This window comes from Zootoca vivipara, chromosome 2 (genome assembly GCF_965207765.1).
Source record: "Zootoca vivipara chromosome 2, rZooViv2.hap1.1, whole genome shotgun sequence".
NCBI lineage: Eukaryota > Metazoa > Chordata > Lepidosauria > Squamata > Lacertidae > Zootoca > Zootoca vivipara.
Window position 1 is genome coordinate 98,612,259 of NC_142584.1, and position 18,474 is coordinate 98,630,732.

The 18,474-nt window shown below is 45.4% G+C and overlaps 1 protein-coding gene across 7 annotated transcripts in view; it reads left to right on the forward strand.

Moving 5' to 3' along the window:
- Positions 1 to 6,759, forward strand: part of LOC118080061 (cadherin-related family member 3-like) — a 44,124-nt gene extending 37,365 nt beyond the window's left edge. For 3 of the 7 annotated variants that reach the window (XM_088662449.1, XM_088662446.1, XM_088662452.1), the window contains 5 exons: positions 2,780 to 2,979; positions 3,668 to 3,687; positions 3,791 to 3,822; positions 4,467 to 4,515; positions 5,802 to 6,759. In XM_088662449.1, the coding sequence (XP_088518575.1) occupies positions 2,780 to 2,979; positions 3,668 to 3,687; positions 3,791 to 3,822; positions 4,467 to 4,515; positions 5,802 to 5,965 (465 nt within the window). In that variant the 3' untranslated portion in view covers positions 5,966 to 6,759. Of the gene's footprint in view, positions 1 to 2,779; positions 2,980 to 3,665; positions 3,688 to 3,750; positions 3,823 to 4,466; positions 4,516 to 5,801 lie in introns of all 7 variants that reach the window. The other 4 variants (XM_088662447.1, XR_015948289.1, XM_088662451.1 and 1 more) reach the window with 4 other exon arrangements.
- The last annotated feature ends 11,715 nt before the right edge of the window (positions 6,760 to 18,474 follow it).

Here is an 18,474-nt window from a genome sequence, read left to right on the forward strand (position 1 = left end):
TGACTCTTTCCTCTTATTAAAAGTCAGGAGGCTGTTCAGAGCCACTCAATTTCCTGGCTGTCAGCCACACTTTTGGCTTTGTTCAGCGAATGCAACAGGGAGCCCACAGCAAGATGACTATAGCGGAGGTGTAGGTGGGACATACTTGCCACAGCGTCGGCCTCAGACAGGCAGCCAAATCTCACGAAAGAACAGCCTTGAATACAATTCTGATTATTTGGTTGCTAACTTGAGCATAAAATTAAAAAGAATGCATTCCTTAGTCGGTTAAAAGCAGAATGTAGAAATCCCAGAGGGGGATTAGCTGCAGAATGGCCAAATTGGATGTAACCTCCTTGAGCTTTCAGCCCTTTGGGAGTTGTCAATTTTAGCAGCGTCTGACACAATGGCTTTGAACAAACTTTGTTAAAGCTCTTTATCAAACAACATTCAGGGCTAGTGATGCTTGAATTCCAAGAGGACTCCCCTGACCCGCCCACCCACCGGAAATCATTTAGCAGCTGCCCAGACTTTCAATCTGGTCCCCTGATTCCACCTCCCCCCCCAATATTTTTGTGGCCTTGCTGGCTATGTCACAATAGGAAGGCACAACTCTCATAGCTGCACAGAAATGTTAGATACACCCCTCTGCCTATCTAGAAAGGCTAGGGATGGAGGAGAAGCTCCTCCAGTTTTTATGCAAACCTGGCTACTTCAATATTTCCTGAACCGATACATGAACTAAAAGACAGCTATCCTTCAGAATTCGTGCCTCTCCAAATATTGTGGTGCAGCTCTCCACCCAAAAAATGCAAATATAAATTCTAACATTTTGAAAAGCTCAGACAAAAAATGTGTATACAGTATTAGTCAAAATAACACAAAAATATCATTGTACTAGGGGAAATCAGGCCAAAAAAAAGTGTTTTCCTGTGAACTTAAAAGTAATAATTTTGAAGTGATGGGGGAATGAGGGCAAACTCAATTTAAGATTTTTTAAAAATGAGATATTGGAAGAAGCCAAAAATGACAGACCCATTCATCCCTAGTGAAGGCTGCACTAGGTCAGTGGACTGGGAGGAGTTTGATCATGCAATCAGTAAGTGCTCTTCATTCTGTATCTCTTACCTGTAGACTGGGATATGACCAGGGGGTGTGGGGCAGAATCTGTACAGCATCAACAACAATGCCTTCGTTTCTGCAGTATCTTTATATGCACATTTTATTGTATGTTCCTCGTGACTTGAAATCCCATTCTTGGTGTAGATTCCTTCAGTAGCACCTTAAAGACCAACTAAGTTTTTATTTTGGTATGAGCTTTCGTGTGCATGCACACTTCGTCAGATACACTTGAAACAGAAGTCAGTCCCTTATGTGAATACAGAGGGTGGGTGGGGATGGGTGATGGGCTGATGGGAGTGGTAAACCTGTAGATGGCTGTTAACGACTGCTGATGACTGCAATTGGTCCGGGGGGGGGGGAAAGCAAGGGCTGAGGCGCTAAAGAAAGCTTGATCATGCATAATGAGATAAGAATCCAATGTCTTTATTCATCCCAGGTGGCTCCATGGTTTTAAGCTTGGTAATAAGTTCCAATTCAGCAACTTCTCTTTCCAGTTTGTTCCTGAAATTTTTCTGTAATAAAACAGCTGCTTTGAACGGACTGGAAAGAGACTTCTGTTTCAAGTGTATCTGACGAAGTGTGCATGCACACGAAAGCTCATACCAAAATAAAAACTTAGTTGGTCTTTAAGGTGCTACTGAAGGAATTTTTTTATTTTGCTTCGACTCAGACCAACACGGCTACCTACCTGTATATTATCTTATTTAAACACTTCTGACATGTCATTTTTGTGTTCTGAATAGTTTCCCACCCCCAGGCACATTCTTTTTTTGTTAGTCTTAATCACACTCCCCCAATGCCATCCTACAGTGTCTTGTGTTGTTGTTGAGATTTAGCTTGGATTTCCCATGCACTGTGTAACGGATTAGCCCCAGGACGGAAGATTTATTACACCCTGGATTAGAAAGAGTTAATCCACCTCCAGCTTAACTGACAGCGCATCTTTAGGAGGCGGGACGGTGCCCAGTTTAAAAAAAGGAAGGAATAACCATTTTGGCAGTTGGAAGAGGGGGAGTGTGGTGATGAAGAGGGAAGAAGAAGAGTGTGGGGCCAGGATAGTGGTGGTTTAGGTTAGGCTTAGGATAACCTGAAGTTAAAGTCTGACGGAGTTAATGTAAAACTGTAACTAAGCTTGTAAACGTATGCATTGTTAAGAAAAGAAAAACCTATGTTCTCAAGAAAATAAAATCCATCTTCTTTTTGTGCCGATCTTGGTTATTCCAGCAGCGTATTAAAACTCACAGAGGTGGAGACTCAGAAAAGGGCAAAACTTACCTAATGAAAAGGGGATAGTTTGTGTCCTAGAGTAACACAGGAAGGGCAGTATGGTGAAAACCTAGAGCGCCACAAGTTTGCCAGGATGATATGGCAGACTGATACAGTGGGGATCTGAGTTGAGGGAGTCCCTGTTCTGTAGGCAAGAGGTTGTTCATTCAAATAGCCTTGAGTGTTTGTGAGATCAGGCCACGAAAGCTGGAATTAGACTCTCTTTACTGAGAAGCCCAGAATTGAGGGGTTTATTTTAAGGCGTAAGCCAGGAATTGAGTGGGGATTGCTTTACCCCTGTACCCTTTCGCCTCATAATCTATTGGCAACGTTGGCGAGAGGGTTCATCGCACACTGCATCAAAACTAAAATGGTTTCCTCTCTTCCCCCTCCCCCCTCCCTCCCCATACAGCCAAAGAAAGGTGTAACCATTTTATACAAACCAGTCAACACATTCCATTCTGATAATTGGTATGTCCCCTTCATCTTCACACTGGCGGCAATAATGACTGTTGGATTGCTTGCTTGGTCGTGTTTTCTGATATGGAGATATGGCAGGTGTAAGGAAGCATGGCTGAAACCTCGGACCAAAGCTCCCAAGGAAATAAAAAGGTATGTATTTTGACATAATGGCCAGAATCCAAAGACTGAAAATCTGTGGAAATTTGTGAAAGACAGGAAGATTGTGCATAGAGTTAGAGTTGGGATTCCTTTGTGGCAGTACTGTTTTCTATGGAGGTGGGTCTTTAATGCCAGTCTCGTAGTCTCCCTTGTTGTGCTACCATTTCCCACTTCAGACATACTTCCATAAGCCAATCTGGTAAGATGATTCAAGGACCTGAACTTTCAGCCGCCGGTGAAAATAAATGCTGGGTCACATTTTGATCCACCTGCTCCAAGCATCTGTGAGAATTGATGCCTTGTGTTCTAAATCAGGCATCCCCAAACTTTGGCCCTCCAGATGTTTTGGACTACAATTCCCATCATCCCTGACCACTGGTCCTGTTAGCTAGGTATCATGGGAGTTGTAGGCCAAAACATCATGAGGGACACAGTTTGGGGATGCCTGCCCTGGAGTCTCCTCAAGGAAATAGGAAATTCCTCATGTTTCCTCAAGTGAATAAGGCTCTTTCCTGTTTTCATGGAGGAATCATGGGGGAACAGCAGCAGTGAGGTTGTCACTGGGAGTTGTAGGCCAAAACATCTGGAGGGCCATAGTTTGGGGATGCCTGTTCTAAATGCCTGGAACTAAAAGTATTTGCAGTATGTCTGACTCCTTTTAAATGTCTTTCTATTACAGAATAAAGAAATATAGTTTAGGTAAGTCCTTCTGTGGAACTATAAATACTGTTGCTATAATGTTTGTTTTGTTGTTATATCCAGATAATGGGTAACAACAAAATGCCTTTTATTGCTGATGCAGGAACCCAGAAAGAAAACATGGAAGTGATAACAGTAAGTAATATTGTGACACTGGCACAACCGGTAAATAATTTTATTATGAAAGTTCACAATAATTAAATAAGTATACCCATTTTTGCTATGAGGTCAAAGTAAGTACAGTCAAATTTGACTCTGGGGTGAGGCACTCATCTCAGCTTTCAGGCTGAGAGAGCCAGCGATTTTCTGCAGACAGCTTTTCTGGGTCATGTGGCCAGCATGACTAATCTGCTTCTGGCGTACGAGATGCCATGATGAGTGCCAGAGCATATGGAAATACCATTTACCTTCCTGCCATAGTGGTATCTATTAAGTCTGCATCAGCCCCAGGCAGCATGGCCAATGGTTGGCTATTATGAGAGTTGTAGTAAAACAACATCTGAGGAGCTAAATAAGCAACTATTCCCCCTCCCTTTGACTCCCCCCCAAAAAAGTCTGGTATCAGCATCTTCCTCCAGGGATTGTCCAGCACCTCTCCTCTTCCTTCAGTGGAAATCAGCATCAAGGCAAGATGGTAGCAAAACTTTTACCTGCTTTGCAGTTGGTCTGTCTACTGCTTCTCTCCTGCTGGTGGTGGTGAGGTGCCGATGTTAATGGGAACCGAGTCATTTATTAATTACGAAGTTTACGAAACTTGTCTGCTCTTGTTTTCACTTCAGGAAACCTCCACTTATGAAACTGTGTTCAGTGGAGAAGCCAAAGATCCAGGTAATATATCCTCCCCAGGAGGAATGTGGGGAGCATTCACACGACACACCGACACACTGCAGCCGACGCACTCGTGTCGCGACACACAGTTTGGAAAGCTCTGATATAAGGAAACACACTAACACAGGGAGATCCAGCCTGTATAGCAAATCTGTTTCCTTTTCAGGAGCTCAACTGTACCAATCTGGTCAGCATGGGCGTACCCAGCGCAGGGCAGGGGGCAGCTGCCCCCCAGAAGCAGGGCTGGTGCAGCCGTGGGCGAGAGTGGCGCTGCCGGCGGGGCTGGTGGGCAGAGGCGGAGCACAGCCCGGCGGAGCGTGAGTTTGGTGTTCCCGTCCACCGCGCCCTCCCTCCATCCAGCTCCCCATCACGCCCTCCAGCAAGGCCAAGCGCAGCGGGGAACCAGAGAGCGCGACGGGAAGCTGGAGGGTGCGATGCGGCGGGCACGCCAAACTCTCACTCCGCTGTGCCCACCAGCCCTGCTGGCAGCGCCGCTCTCACCCATGGCTGCGCGCTCCACCGGGGTCCTGGCCATAGTGCACTGGGGGCACCCCGGTGGGCCAGAGCGAGCGCCATGACTGCATGCTGTCAGCAGAGCCCCGGCGCCTCCAGCTGCAAAAAGCCTCGCGACGCCTAGGTGAGACCGGAGTCAGTTTCACCTGGGCTCTGTAGCCCCGCCCACATTCCCACTTTGTGGCCCTGCCCCTTGCCCCCCTAGTTTTGATCCTGGGTACGCCCCTGCTGGTCAGTATTTAAGGAGTAAGGTGATTTGCAGCAATCATTTACACATGCCTTCTATGGGTTGTATGGAAATACCTTTCACAAAATCCTTTGGCTCACGTATTCATTTGTTTCCTTCACTACTTCTTATTCAACGGCTACTCTCTATGATGACTGTGTTCTCTCTCCACTCTGAATACCAGTTACTGGGACTCACAAAGGAAGGACCCTGCTTGCGGGCTTCCCATAAATAGCTCAGACAGTAGAGCATGAGACTCTTAATCAGAGGGTCATGAGTTTGAGCCCCACGTTGTTCAAAAGATTCCTGCATTGCAAGGGGTTGGACTAGATGACCCTCATGGTCCCTTCCAACTAGGATTCTATTATCTGGTTGGCCGTTGTGAGAACTGGATGCTGGACTACATAGGCTTTTGGTTTCATAAAGCACGGCACTTCTGATATTCTTCATCGATATGAAGCAAAATTTTCAGAAATGAACTAACTTTGCATTAATTCTAGTCCCAGGTAATAATGCAACGTTATGCCATTTTTCTTTTCTTCCTTAGTCACAGGAAATCTCTATCAGTATAACAGCAAGTCAGGAGCAAGAAAGTGGAAAGTCCCTCAAGAACCCACCAGAAACAATCTGGATCTCACAAGCATATCTTCGGTGTCTCAGAGTCTCTCTCCTGAAAAGAACATGCCAATGAAATTCCCTAAAGATCCATAACTTATTCAGCCTTTAAAGCCTCAGAGTCTCTCTCCTGAAAAGAACATGCCAATGAAATTCCCTAGAGATCCATAGCTTCTTCAGCCTTTAAAGCCAATCATTTAATCATAACTGATCTATTTCTCTACTAGTCTTCAGTGGGAAGATGGATTTAGTTTCAGGGAGTGGAGTTCAGATGGACTTTTGAATATGGATGAAAAGAAATGTTTTCAGAATGAAGCCATGTTTGTTTTTGAAGGCTGTTGAGACATGGGTTCTCTCCTTAGAAAGACATGATACAATATCATTATATCACCATGCCATAGCTGCCAAGTACCCCATATTTCCCGGAAAACCCCCGTTTTTCCTTACCGTTTCCTGGCGATCTCCCATTTCAGCTTCTCTCCCATTAATCTCCCTTATTTTGGCTCCTGTCGGCGGCCATTTTCTGGTGCCGCTTTGCCCATCTATGGGCACCAGAAAATGGTCGCGAGGCACATAGTCCAATAGCTCTCCAATATCTCTGCTACCTGGTATCCTTTTTCTGGGGATGTTAGAAGTTTATACAACTCCAACGTGTGATCTACCATTGAGCTACAGCCATGTTTCACCTGAAAGGCATTTTCTTGATTGTACTATTACTCCTGGTTTTTGTATATCTAATTCGGATCAATGAAACTTTGAAAAGGGCCTGCATTTTGCTATGATTTCCCTGAGCATCTGAGTGCTTTATAAATCAACAGTGTCTAATCCAATAACTCTGATATGAAAATGGCATTTAATCATTTTTAATAAAAAAAAGAATATTTGATCAATTGCTTTTTTGTAGTGAGGTTTATTAAAAAGAGGAAAATTAGGAATGGGGAAAACAAATTCCCTTAGAAGTTTAATTTACTTATTACCTATTGATCTGGAGGCATCTATAGGTTGGATATTGGAGCTGTAAGCAAATGTTTTGACTACATCTCCATAGTGACAGCAATGACAGCAATCAATTATAGGTGGCCCTATCTTGGATCATCAATATTGTTGGTTTAAACCATTAACACTTTGCATTTTTTTTGTTTCAAATCTGGACACACTGAAAAGATTGTCAGGATGAAATATCAGGATGCTTGTTGCTGCTCTGAAATATCAACTACTGGTATGTTTCCTTAGCTAGAATTTTTTTTCACATCGGCTCAAACTTTTTCATGGGCTCTAAATTCATCTTGAAATTTGACTGAGGAAGCAATGCTGATCAAAACTAGAGCTGGCGGGAAAGAGTGATTTAACAAAAATAATAATAATCAGGGAACGGAGTCATTACAGAAGGAATAGTTTCATTAAATCACACCCTTTTTGTTTCACCAATTCATTCTACTGATTCATCAGTATGTTTTCTAGGGAGCAACTACCATTGAACTCAATGGGGTGACATGCTGCTGTTGTTTTTTGGACCTATTTGGACCATGGTGATATGGAGATTTTTAAAAACTTAGCTGGAAACCACACAAAGAGTTTTGGTGCATTTCTTATATCTTTGCTACAACAATTCCTAGTCCATCACCTTCCCCTCTGATGATGTGCTTTTATTATGACACTTGGATCTCTGACAAAAGGAATGAAATTTTAAAAAAGAAGAAATCGGATGCCAAAATTTGCAAGGGGGGGGGTATATTTTTGTTCTTATTTTCCAGCACAGATTGCTGATGATTTCTCTAGGTGGCTCCATTTAATTTGTTTATCTATATCACATTGTGCTGGTTAAATGAAAACTCAAACCTGTTTGGATCGAGCAGGGGAATCCTGATTGGTATCACATACCAAGGCTCTTCAAAATCTGGTTTCTATGCATACCTGGGAAGTTTGGAATTATTAAAGATGCACCTACTGTCTCTTCCCATCACTGAAAAAGACAATATGTGAAGAAGTTAGAGAAACAAGTGAGCAGAATGCATGTGCACTTTTTTGGGGAATTTTGCAGCAAATTCACGGGAGCCCATCAATACTACCCTCTGGTTTCCTAGGCTTCCTTGAAACGCAATTGCTTTTGGACGAGTGACTCTCAATGCATCTCATTAGTTAAGGCTGTCCAATAAACGAGGCCTTAATATTCATGGAGTTTCTGACAGGCACTCATCATTGTCATCCTCCTGCCTGGGAAGCGATGGGTAGCCACACTGGGGAAATCTATATGCAGCAGCTACAGAAAGAGACTGATTTCACTTATTGATTGGTTATGCCAGGTGACTTGTTAGAGGTTAATTTGACAAAGGAAAATAATTTGCACAGCCCCTCAACTTAGGCACATTTCTTTGTTTGCAAGAGATGAAACGATGAATTGCCGGCAAATGAACAGGACCCCCTTCCCTACTCCCATTGGCCTGGTGCTTGGAAGCCTCCACCATGGTGCTTAGTGGTCCTGGTTGAGGCCAGTTACAGTTGTTGTAGCACTTCCTTGCTTTGCCTCCATTGGAAGGAGCCCTTGGCCATACTGAAAACGCAGCACCATGAGGGGCAAGGCCATTTCTGAAAGGAGGCCCAAAGTCTCCCCTGCCCCAGCGGAAAATCTCATTTGGCAGTACTATATGTTGGGTTTGGGTAGTGACAAATAATAATAATAATAATAATAATAATAATGTATTATTTATACCCCGCCACTCTGGGCGGCTTCCAGCAAACATTAAAATACATCAAATACCACAGATTAAAAACTTCGCTAAACAGGGCTGCCTTTTCTAAATGTCAGGTAGTTGTTTATCTCTGATCTCTGATGGGAGGGTGTTCCACAGGGCGGGTGCCACTGCCGAGAAGGCCCTCTGCCTGGTTCCCCGTAACTTGGCTTCTCGCAAGGAGGGAACCGCCAGAAGGCCCTCGGCGCTGGACCTCAGTGTCCGGGCAGAACGATGGGGGTGGAGACGCTCCTTCAGGTATACAGGACGAGGCCATTTAGGGCTTTAAAGGTCAGCACCAACACTTTGAATTGTGCTCGGAAACATACTGGGAGCCAATGTAGGTCTTTCAAGACCGGTGTCATGTGGTCTCGGCGGCCGCTCCCAGTCACCAGTCTAGCTGCTGCATTCTGGATTAGTTGTAGTTTCCGGGTCACCTTCAAAGGTAGCCCCACATAGAGCACATTGCAGTAATCCAAGCGAGAGATAACCAGAGCATGCACCACTCTGGTGAGGCAGTCCACAGGCAGGCAGGGTCTCAGCCTGCGTACCAGATGAAGCTGATAGCTTCAATGGTCAACTGGAAGGCAAGGGTGCATCTGTAATATCTGGTCAGTGAAACTTTCTTGTTTTGAACCCAAGAAGTTCCTGATCTTCAGGACTATGCCGTATGCACCATAGATATTTGATCTCCAGCTGACATGCAGGCATAGAGATCTGTAGCTCCTTCTCTCTGGTGTAAACAACACAGTGTGTGTAGGGGTCTTCTCTTAGTCTCTTATGTTTGCGTTGGTGTGCATAAAAGCAAAGTTGCAAGCAAATGATTATATTAGGAACTGGGTAGGGAGGAATACATCTGAATATTCCTGATGCCTCACAAATCTTGTCTAGTAGTGACAGCTACTTCTTTGATCTAAGGAATGACAAAGAATGTGCCTACTCCTTTCCCATGATAGGTATCTATCTTAGTCCTACCATGAAGCACTGGGGTTTTTAAGTCTAGGGGTGGATCTACACACAGGTAAAAACACTATAAACAAGTCAGAAATTAAATCATTATAATAAGGTTACCACACGTCCCCATTTCCCGGGGACAGTCCCCAGATTTACAAATCAGTCCCCTGACAAAATCCTATCTTTCTGGACTCATTTCAATGAAGTGTCCCCGGATTCATTGGAAAAAATATATGGTGACCTTAAAAAAGGTAAAGGTAAAGGTACCCCTGACCATTAGGTCCAGTCGTGACCGACTCTGGGGTTGCGCGCTCATCTCGCATTATTGGCCGGGGAAGCCGGCATACAGCTTCCAGTTCATGTGGCCAGCATGACAAAGCCGCTTCTGGCAAACCAGAGCAGCACATGGAAACGCCGTTTACCTTCCCGCTGTAGCGGTTCCTATTTATCTACTTGCACTTTGATGTGCTTTCGAACTGCTAGGTTGGCAGGAGCTGGGACCGAGCAACGGGAGCTCACCCCGTCACAGGGATTCGAACCACCGACCTTCTGATCAGCAAGCCCTAGGCTCAGTGGTTTAACCACAGCGCCACCTTTGCATTATAACAAAACAAAAAAAAAACACTGCAGAAAATTGCTTAGAAAATTCTTTTGCTCTCTGGTGCCATCTGTATGTATATAACGCATTCAAAACACTGTTTCTTGACGAATGTAGCTGAGTCACAGGTGTTAGGGAGATACCAGGAATGGTAGGAGGCTACGCTTCTCAGTATCAAAATGCCCTGCCCTGCCATGATTGGCTTTGCAACCAACTGTAATGAGCTTTGAATTTTCTGGATGTTTAGAGCTGGTTCACAGGGGGTCATAGGAATCAGTCCAAACTGGTATTTCAGCTTGATGGGGTGTGTGTCCCCCCTGATAGTTGCAGAACTCCTTTATTTCATTTCTGTGCAATTTCCTTCTTTCTTTCTTTTTTTGACAGAACCCAGTAACATTAATTAAGCACAGAGTCTCCTGGATTTTGAACATGAATATACATGATTGTCTCTAACAGCTTTCCTAGTGCAGTTGTTCAAATGATGAATGGAGCGGGTTTGAGAATAATTAGTGTTCTCATGAAAATGCTCTTTGATGCAGGGAGGCTTAAATAACCTTAAATCGCGGCTGCTAACCAGTTAGTGCTAGAAGAACATTAGAAGACCTCTCTGGATTAGACAAATGACTCACCCAGTACAACATTCCGAAGACCATGAGTGCAATGGTACTTTGCCACTCATTATCTCCAGTTATGAGAATTCAGAAGCAAACAGCTTCTGGACCTTAGCAGTCATTATGACAAGAAGCCATCAATAGTCTTATCCTCCAGGAATTTGTCAAAGCTCTTTTTTAAAAGATGCTCATGTCGGTGGCCATCATCGCATCTGATAATGACAATTCATGTTGTCAGAGTGAACGGAAGTACAGTCGTACCTTGAATGCATTCCGGAAATCTATTTGTCTTCCAAAGTGTTCAGAAACCAAGGTGTGGCTTCCGATTGGCTGCAGGAGCGTCCTGCAGCCAATCAGAAGCTGCAGAAGCCGTGCCAGACATTCGGCTTTCCAAGGCAAAGTTCGTAAACCGGAACACCTACTTCCGGGTTTGCGACATTTGCATTCTGAGCCGTTCGTGAACTACGCTGTTCGAAAACCAAGGTACAATTGTACAGCCTCCCCAATTTCCATATTCACAAAGGATGCTGGGAGACGCATCCGCCAGACTTGAAGCCGCCAAACTTATCATACTCCGGGTAGGATCAAAGCCTTTGTCTTTACATTTTCATTTGTCAACCACTCCGGGGAACCGCAGGAGGCAAATGGAGACAGATAAAATATGGTATTGATGAGCTGGATAATGCATGTGCAAGAGAAAGGGAGCCCTCTATTGGATGCCAGAGAGCGAGAGGCACAATGCGGCAGATGGCACCCTGTGGCGTGATAAAGCTGGGCCCTCCACGATGCTCACACAGGCATGACAAATGATGTACAAAGTAAGGGTGTTGTGTTTTTTTTTAAGGCCTGTGCAGCTTCGTGGAGAGATGTGCTGGATTTGATCATGCTAAAGCAAGGTTGGGTTGTTGCTGTTGTTGGTTAAATGCATTTCTCTGTACCTCCTTCCCAGACCCTCATATTTAATTTGAACTATAGAGCTCTGACAAACTTCTTAGTGGCCTCTCACCATTTCGGTGCAGACTGCCCAGTGCATCATTTCCCAATACACCTGTCTCTTCCTGGCACGGCCGCTGGAAGCCATCAGGCTTAAATATATATATATAATTTAAAGTCCCCCTGCCGTAGTTCACATTTACCTAATTAACTACCATGATGAGCTTAGGCATTTCACATAATTAGACGGCAGAAGCAATTTTTCACATTTTTAAAAGCAATTCATTCAGTCAGTAGGGTGGAATTCAGTATCACACAGTTCCCATTGTTCTATCTGCACAAGAATTGCAGCTTGCCGGATGGGATGATCCCTTTTCTCCTCCCCCTGAACACTGCTCTGGGGTCTCGCCTGACCCCTCCCCCCAGCCAATTGGGTGAAGAAGAAGAAGAAGAAGAAGAGTTTGGATTTGATATCCCGCTTTATCACTACCCGAAGGAGTCTCAAAGCGGCTAACATTCTCCTTTCCCTTCCTCCCCCACAACAAACACTCTGTGAGCTGAGTGGGACTGAGAGACTTCAAAGACGTGCCACTAGCCCAAGGTCACCCAGCAGCTGCATGTGGAGGAGCGGAGAGGCGGACCCGGTTCCCCAGATTATGAGTCTCTTAACCACTACACCACACTGGTGGGGGAAAAGTGGGGGAAAGGATGGAGCAAAGCTGTTTTGTGCAAGCAGAATCTTGTACAGTCTGCCATTCTGTTTCTGTCTACTTCACTCCTCTTTATTTCCCCCTCTTTTTCTCTATGATTCCTTCTTAAAGTGAATGCATCCTCAGGATGTGAATTCATTCTAACAAGGCACCCCAAACTTTTTCTAACTGCTTTTGGGTTTGGGGGACGTAAGAAGTTTTACTACATATATTTCTCGCTACCATGTCCAGTGTCAGATGGAACTGTGATTTTTAACTTTTTTCGATTTCCGCAAGGGCTTTTCTTATCAGAACAAGTGGCTCCTATATCTTGTCCTACAGTTTTCATTAAATGAAAAAAATTCCTTCCAGTAGCACCTTAGAGACCAACTAAGTTTGTCATTGGTATGAGCTTTCGTGTGCATGCACACTTCTTCAGATACCATTAAAATATCAATAAAAATGTAAATGTGAAAGACAGAGAGAATGAGAAGCAACTGAAGGTAGTTTAAGTCCAGGGAATTATGGACCTGGGGATGTAGGAGAGCAAATAATAAAATGTTTAGGCTGCAATCTAGTCCATATTTATATGCACATAAATCCCATTAACTTCAGTGTACATATCACTGTGTTCAAGATTTCCCCCTCATGTCTCCATCCCATAAACTCCTTTTGCCAACATGGGAGTTCTGATCTACTTGTTGAGCTCACCTGGCTGCCAGGGCTTCCCCAGGCACTTCAATGGAGCTCTGTGTGCCTCAGGGCTTGCATATTTTTGCTCTCTCCACTGAAGTGAAAGAGAAAACACAATTACTCTGATCTGTCTCTCTTGCCCTGATCTGGCCACAGTGATCCATGCGACGGTCACCTCCAGGCTTGATTATTGTAACTCCCTCTACGCGGGGCTGCCCTCGAAGCTGACCCAGAAACTCCAGCGGGTGCAGAATGCCACAGCGAGGCTCCTTACGGGGTCCCGGCCGCAGGATCACATTCATCCAGTGCTTTACCAGCTGCACTGGCTCCCAGTGGAGTACAGGATCAGGTTTAAGGTGCTGGTTTTGACCTTTAAAGCCCTATGTGGCTTGGGACCCTCGTACCTACGGGACCGCCTCTCCTGGTATGCCCCGCGGAGGACCTTAAGGTCCACAAACAACAATATTCTGGAGATCCCGAGCCATAAGGAGATTGGCCTCGATTGGGCCAGGGCCTTTTTAGTATTGGCCCCAACTTGGTGGAACGCTCTTTCACAGGAGACCAGGGCCCTGCGGATTTGTCATCTTTCCACAGGGCCTGCAAGACAGAGCTGTTCCGCCTGGCCTTTGGGTTGGATTCAGTCTGACCCCTGTGTTTTCCTCCCTCATGGTTTGGATTTGTGGACTACTTAAAATGAGGCTGCATTTTAAATTTTGATATTGCATTTTAATTAATTGTTTTCTTTTTTAATGTCTTCTTGTAATTTTATTGGTGTTAGCTGCCCTGAGCCTGGTTTTGACTGGGGAGGGCGGGGTATAAATAAATTATTATTATTATTATTATTATTATTATTATTATTATTATTTTGTAAACCATGCCAAGGTCTGTCTCAGGTACTTGTGCTGCAATCATTTTGCTCATGTTCTTCCCGAATAAAGGTCCATGGGAGATAATTCAGAGGTGCAGGAGAATTTCACTGACTTTCTCACCAACTGAAAGCATTTCAGAAAACCAGATGTTACTCTGCAAGAGGCAGGCACACAAAAACACAGTTTTCACCATTGTTGCTAGAATGGAGCAGTTGGAGATGCGTTGAAAGGATCTTAATGAACTTTGTGTTGCATTGCTTCCTTTATACTACTGTACAGTATCTGAACTTTCTCTTCCCCCTAATTAATTTCTATCCCTTCCAATACTGAGTCTCCACTCCCCTGATCTATTTTCAGTTCTTTTTTGTGTGTTTAACTGCCCTGGTCACGCAGGTGGTGCTGTGATCTAAACCACAGAGCCTAGGGCTTGCCGATCAGAAGGTCGACGGTTCAAATTCTTGCAGCAGGGTGAGCTCCCATTGCTCGGTCCCTGCTTCTGCCCACCTCATAGCTGCCAAGTACCCCGTTTTCCCCGGGAAACCCCCATTTTTACTTACGTTTTCCCGGTGGTCCCCCGTATCACTTCGTCTCCCGTTTTTCTCCATTATTTTCTCCTGCCGGCGGCCATTTTTTTCTTTCCGATTTGCCCTTCTATGGGCACCAAAAATGGCCACCGCCGGCTTCAAAAGTCGCATCTGCGCATGTCCGGAAGTGCATAGACGCGACTTCTGGTGTCGGCGGCGGCCATTTTTGGTGCCCATAGATGGGCGGAGCGACACCAGAAGTTGCGTCGACACACTTCCTGACATGCGTACAAGCAACTTTCGAAGCCGGCGGCGGCCATTTTTGGTGCCCATAGAAGGGCAAAGCGACACCGGAAGTTACGTCGACGCAACTTCCGGTGTCACATGGCTGCCGGTCCCGGATTCTGCAGTCCGGGACTTGGAAGGTAAGGCCCACCTAGCAGTTCAAAAGCATGTCAAAGTGCAAATAGATAAATAGGTACTGCTCTGGCGGGAAGGTAAATGGTGTTTACGTGTGCTGCTCTAGTTTCACCAGAAGCAGCTTAGTCATGCTGGCCACATGACCCGGAAGCTGTATGCCAGCTCCCTCGGCCAGTAAAGTGAGATGAGCGCCGCAACCCCAGAGTCGTCCGCGACTGGACCTAACAGTCAGGGGTCCCTTTACCTTTACCTTTACCTGCCCTGGTTAATGTTCCAGTGACTGCCTGCATCACAGGACTAGGGATCTGATTTCAACCCATTTTTCAAGGCATCATGTTTTGATCTAGATATGTTGTCAGTGAACATTCACGAATCCCAGGATGTTACCAGCCTAGGCTCTCCACTTCTCTATAGTTTTGCTGAGAGTGTCAAAAACCAGAGTGTATCTGAAGAAGTGTGCATGTACATGAAAGCTCATACCAATGACAAACTTAGCTGGTCTCTAAGGTGCTACTGGAAGGATTTTTTTTGTTGTTGTTCCAAAACCCAAGTCCATTTAAGAACTCTTCCTACTGTGTGGGCGAATACCATTTTCTTGTCACAGGAAATTTGTCAATTGAACAAGAGTTTTGTGATGGGAAAATATCTCCTGCAGGGCAAAGGTCAATTGAGTTTCTGTCCAGTTTGTACCATATCAAGCCCACTAATCTTACACTTGGCCAAAATGCCACTGCTTGGAGATGGAAGCAGAAAGGATGGAGAAATCCTCCTTTGCCAAAGTGGCAAAACTAAATCTCACACTATTTAAAAAGAAACCTCCTTCACCACAATACTAAAGACTTCTGCCTAGATGCTAGCTCTTTTTGAAGCATTTGATCAAAATAATTTATTTGTTTTTGTTCTTTTAAATCTATTCCATCAGTAGATAGTTCACAATAAGGATGAAATCAATTAATTTTTTTAAAATATATATACTGCAATTTTAAAAGAGCAATAAAATGATGCCAATAATCAATCAGCAGAAAATTCAGAAGTAGAGCTCAATAGAGTACAGCTGAACTGAGCTAGGCTGCATTCTCATGGCAGTTTAGTCTGTTTCCCCGACATTTCCCTGCTAATTTTTGCATTACATCTGGGATTTTTGCATGACATAAAAGTGACTTCTAGAAATCTGATGCAATATGGCAGAAGTTTTGTGTTCATTTATGTGTTAATTCGTTCCAGGAAAAGAATCTTTCTTGCAACCCTATTAACCCAGAAAATCACAAGACTTAAGTGGTGGATTTTTGGGCGATGTAGCAGCATACATTTCTTTCAAGCTAATTTCATGGGAGAATCATGAGGGAACAGAAGCATGCATGCGTAGAAAGGGCAGGGGGTTAGCAGCACCATCCAATGACATTTGTTGTTGTGTTACACCATGGCCACTGGTACGAATGAGATTCAGCGTGACACCCCAGGATGTCACCAAAAAGCCACGGTTCCACAACGCAACAGGTTCTGCAGTGTGAAAGCAACATTAGAAAGCAGGACAGAATTGCTAGCATTGTACTCAATAATATTAATACACTATTCCCCATATCTGAATGCTCCCTTAGAATTATCCCCTAATCAGGGCTCACACACGCCTCTCTTTGCTCCGCTGCTTCCCCGGGAGACCAAAAATCATAATTGGGCCCTGTGTGTGTTTCCCCCCCAGAAAAACGTAGACTTGGAAGGGACCCTGTGGGTCATCTAGCCCAACCCCCCTGCAATGCTTTTTAGCTTGCATTGATCTCAAAAACCTTCAGTGTCATTTTTTTAGTCGGATAGGCGATTAACAGGCTTGTTTCACTAATAAGGGAGAGGGAGGGTTGCTGGCTTGGTTTGGTTTGCCTTTGTTCTAGTTTTAGCACGCACTTACTAGTTTCAGGCTGTGAGCCTCCCTGATATCTATGGGTGGAGGGCAGTTGTAGTAGTAGTAGTAGTAGTAGTAGTAGTAGTAGTAATAGTGATGATGATTATATTGTTCACAGGGTTTGGAGTGAGCGGGTGATGGCCCGCTGTGCTGGAATGAATGGAGTCGGTGATGAATGGTCTGGCTTGCTTTACAACCCCTAGTGACCTTGTTGGTGGGGGGCGGGCGGGCGGAGGAGCCCACCACCCTCAAAAAAGAAGGAGGAAAGCGAAGGGAGGAGGCTTCCCCTCCCTGGGACAGAGTTGCCTGAAACAGTACACACAGGGTGCGATTCTGGGGGGGGGGGAGAGAAACCAGGGCAGCAGCTGTTGCTGCCGAGAGATGGGAAGGGAGTAGCAGCATGCTATTGCTCAAGGGCTCCGCTGGCAGCTCAGTGCTGCCCGGTCTCAGGCCCGATGTAGCTGAGCAGGATGGGCAAGGGGACCCTGCAAGGGCCCGGCGGGTGAGGGGGGGCTCTCCAGGCACTCTGGGGCTGCCAACCCGTGGCTCGAGTAGAGGAGGAAGAAAAGGGGTGAGTCAGAAGAAAAGGGGTGAGTTTCCTTCTTCCTCCGTGGCGACGGTGCTTTCCTCCTCCTCCTCCTCTTGCTCCACTTCCCCCTCGCCATCACCCACCTCCCTCTTCCCACAGGGCCCACTGCTTCAGCACATCACAGCAGTGCATAGCACGAGGCGGCGGCGGCTGAGCAAAGCCAGGCACCTGGGAGGGTGAGTAACACCGCTGGGCAGGTGGGGTCCTCAATGGCCCTAGACCAATCCAAGGCTGCCAGACATGCACACAGGGCAGAGCCGGCCAGCCACCTTGTCATCGCCTTGCTGGCCCTGGATGCAGAGTCCGCAGCAGAAGAGCCCGTGGCGCTCGGATGGGCTCTGCTCTCCCCGGACTACAACTCTCCTGCCGGACACTCAGCCTGATGCCCTTCAGAGCTCGGTACCCAGGTGCCCCACACCCCTTGAACCCCTGGGTAGAGACGGCCCTGAAAACAAAAGACGAATTCGGCAACTGGGCAGTGTGTGTACAATGAACAAACCTGCCCTTGGGCAGCGCCCAACTACCATAATAATTCTCTGGGAACTTTTGTTCTCCAGTGGCAAGCTTTCTAAGTAACCCTTAAAGTTTCAGAAAGGGGAGTGATGATAGTTTTGAACTAGTAACCAGCCCAGTGCTGGATTTACATATAAGCCAAAGTGCTGTACCAACAAGTACAAAATAACCCCTCTGCAGAGCAACAAATCCAACTCAGTAGTGTAACGTTGGAAAATGTTGATCACTTCTCCTACCTAGGCAGTTACCTTTCCACAAGGGCCAACACTGATGCCGAAATCCAGCATTGACTGAGCTCTGTGAGTGTGGCTTTCTCCCGATTGAAGTGCAGAGTGTTTGAGGACCAGGACATTCGCAGGGAAACCAAAGTGCTTGTTTACAAAGCTATTGTACTGCCAACCTTACTATATGCTTGTGAAACATGGACAACTTATAAATGTCATCTCCAGCTCCTCGAAAGATTCCATCAGTGGTGTCTCCGAAAAATTTTACACATCACTTGGGAAGACAGGCGAACTAATATCAGTGTACTGGAAGAAGCAAAGATCACCAGAAGCAATGATTCTTCAACATCAACTTTGTTGGA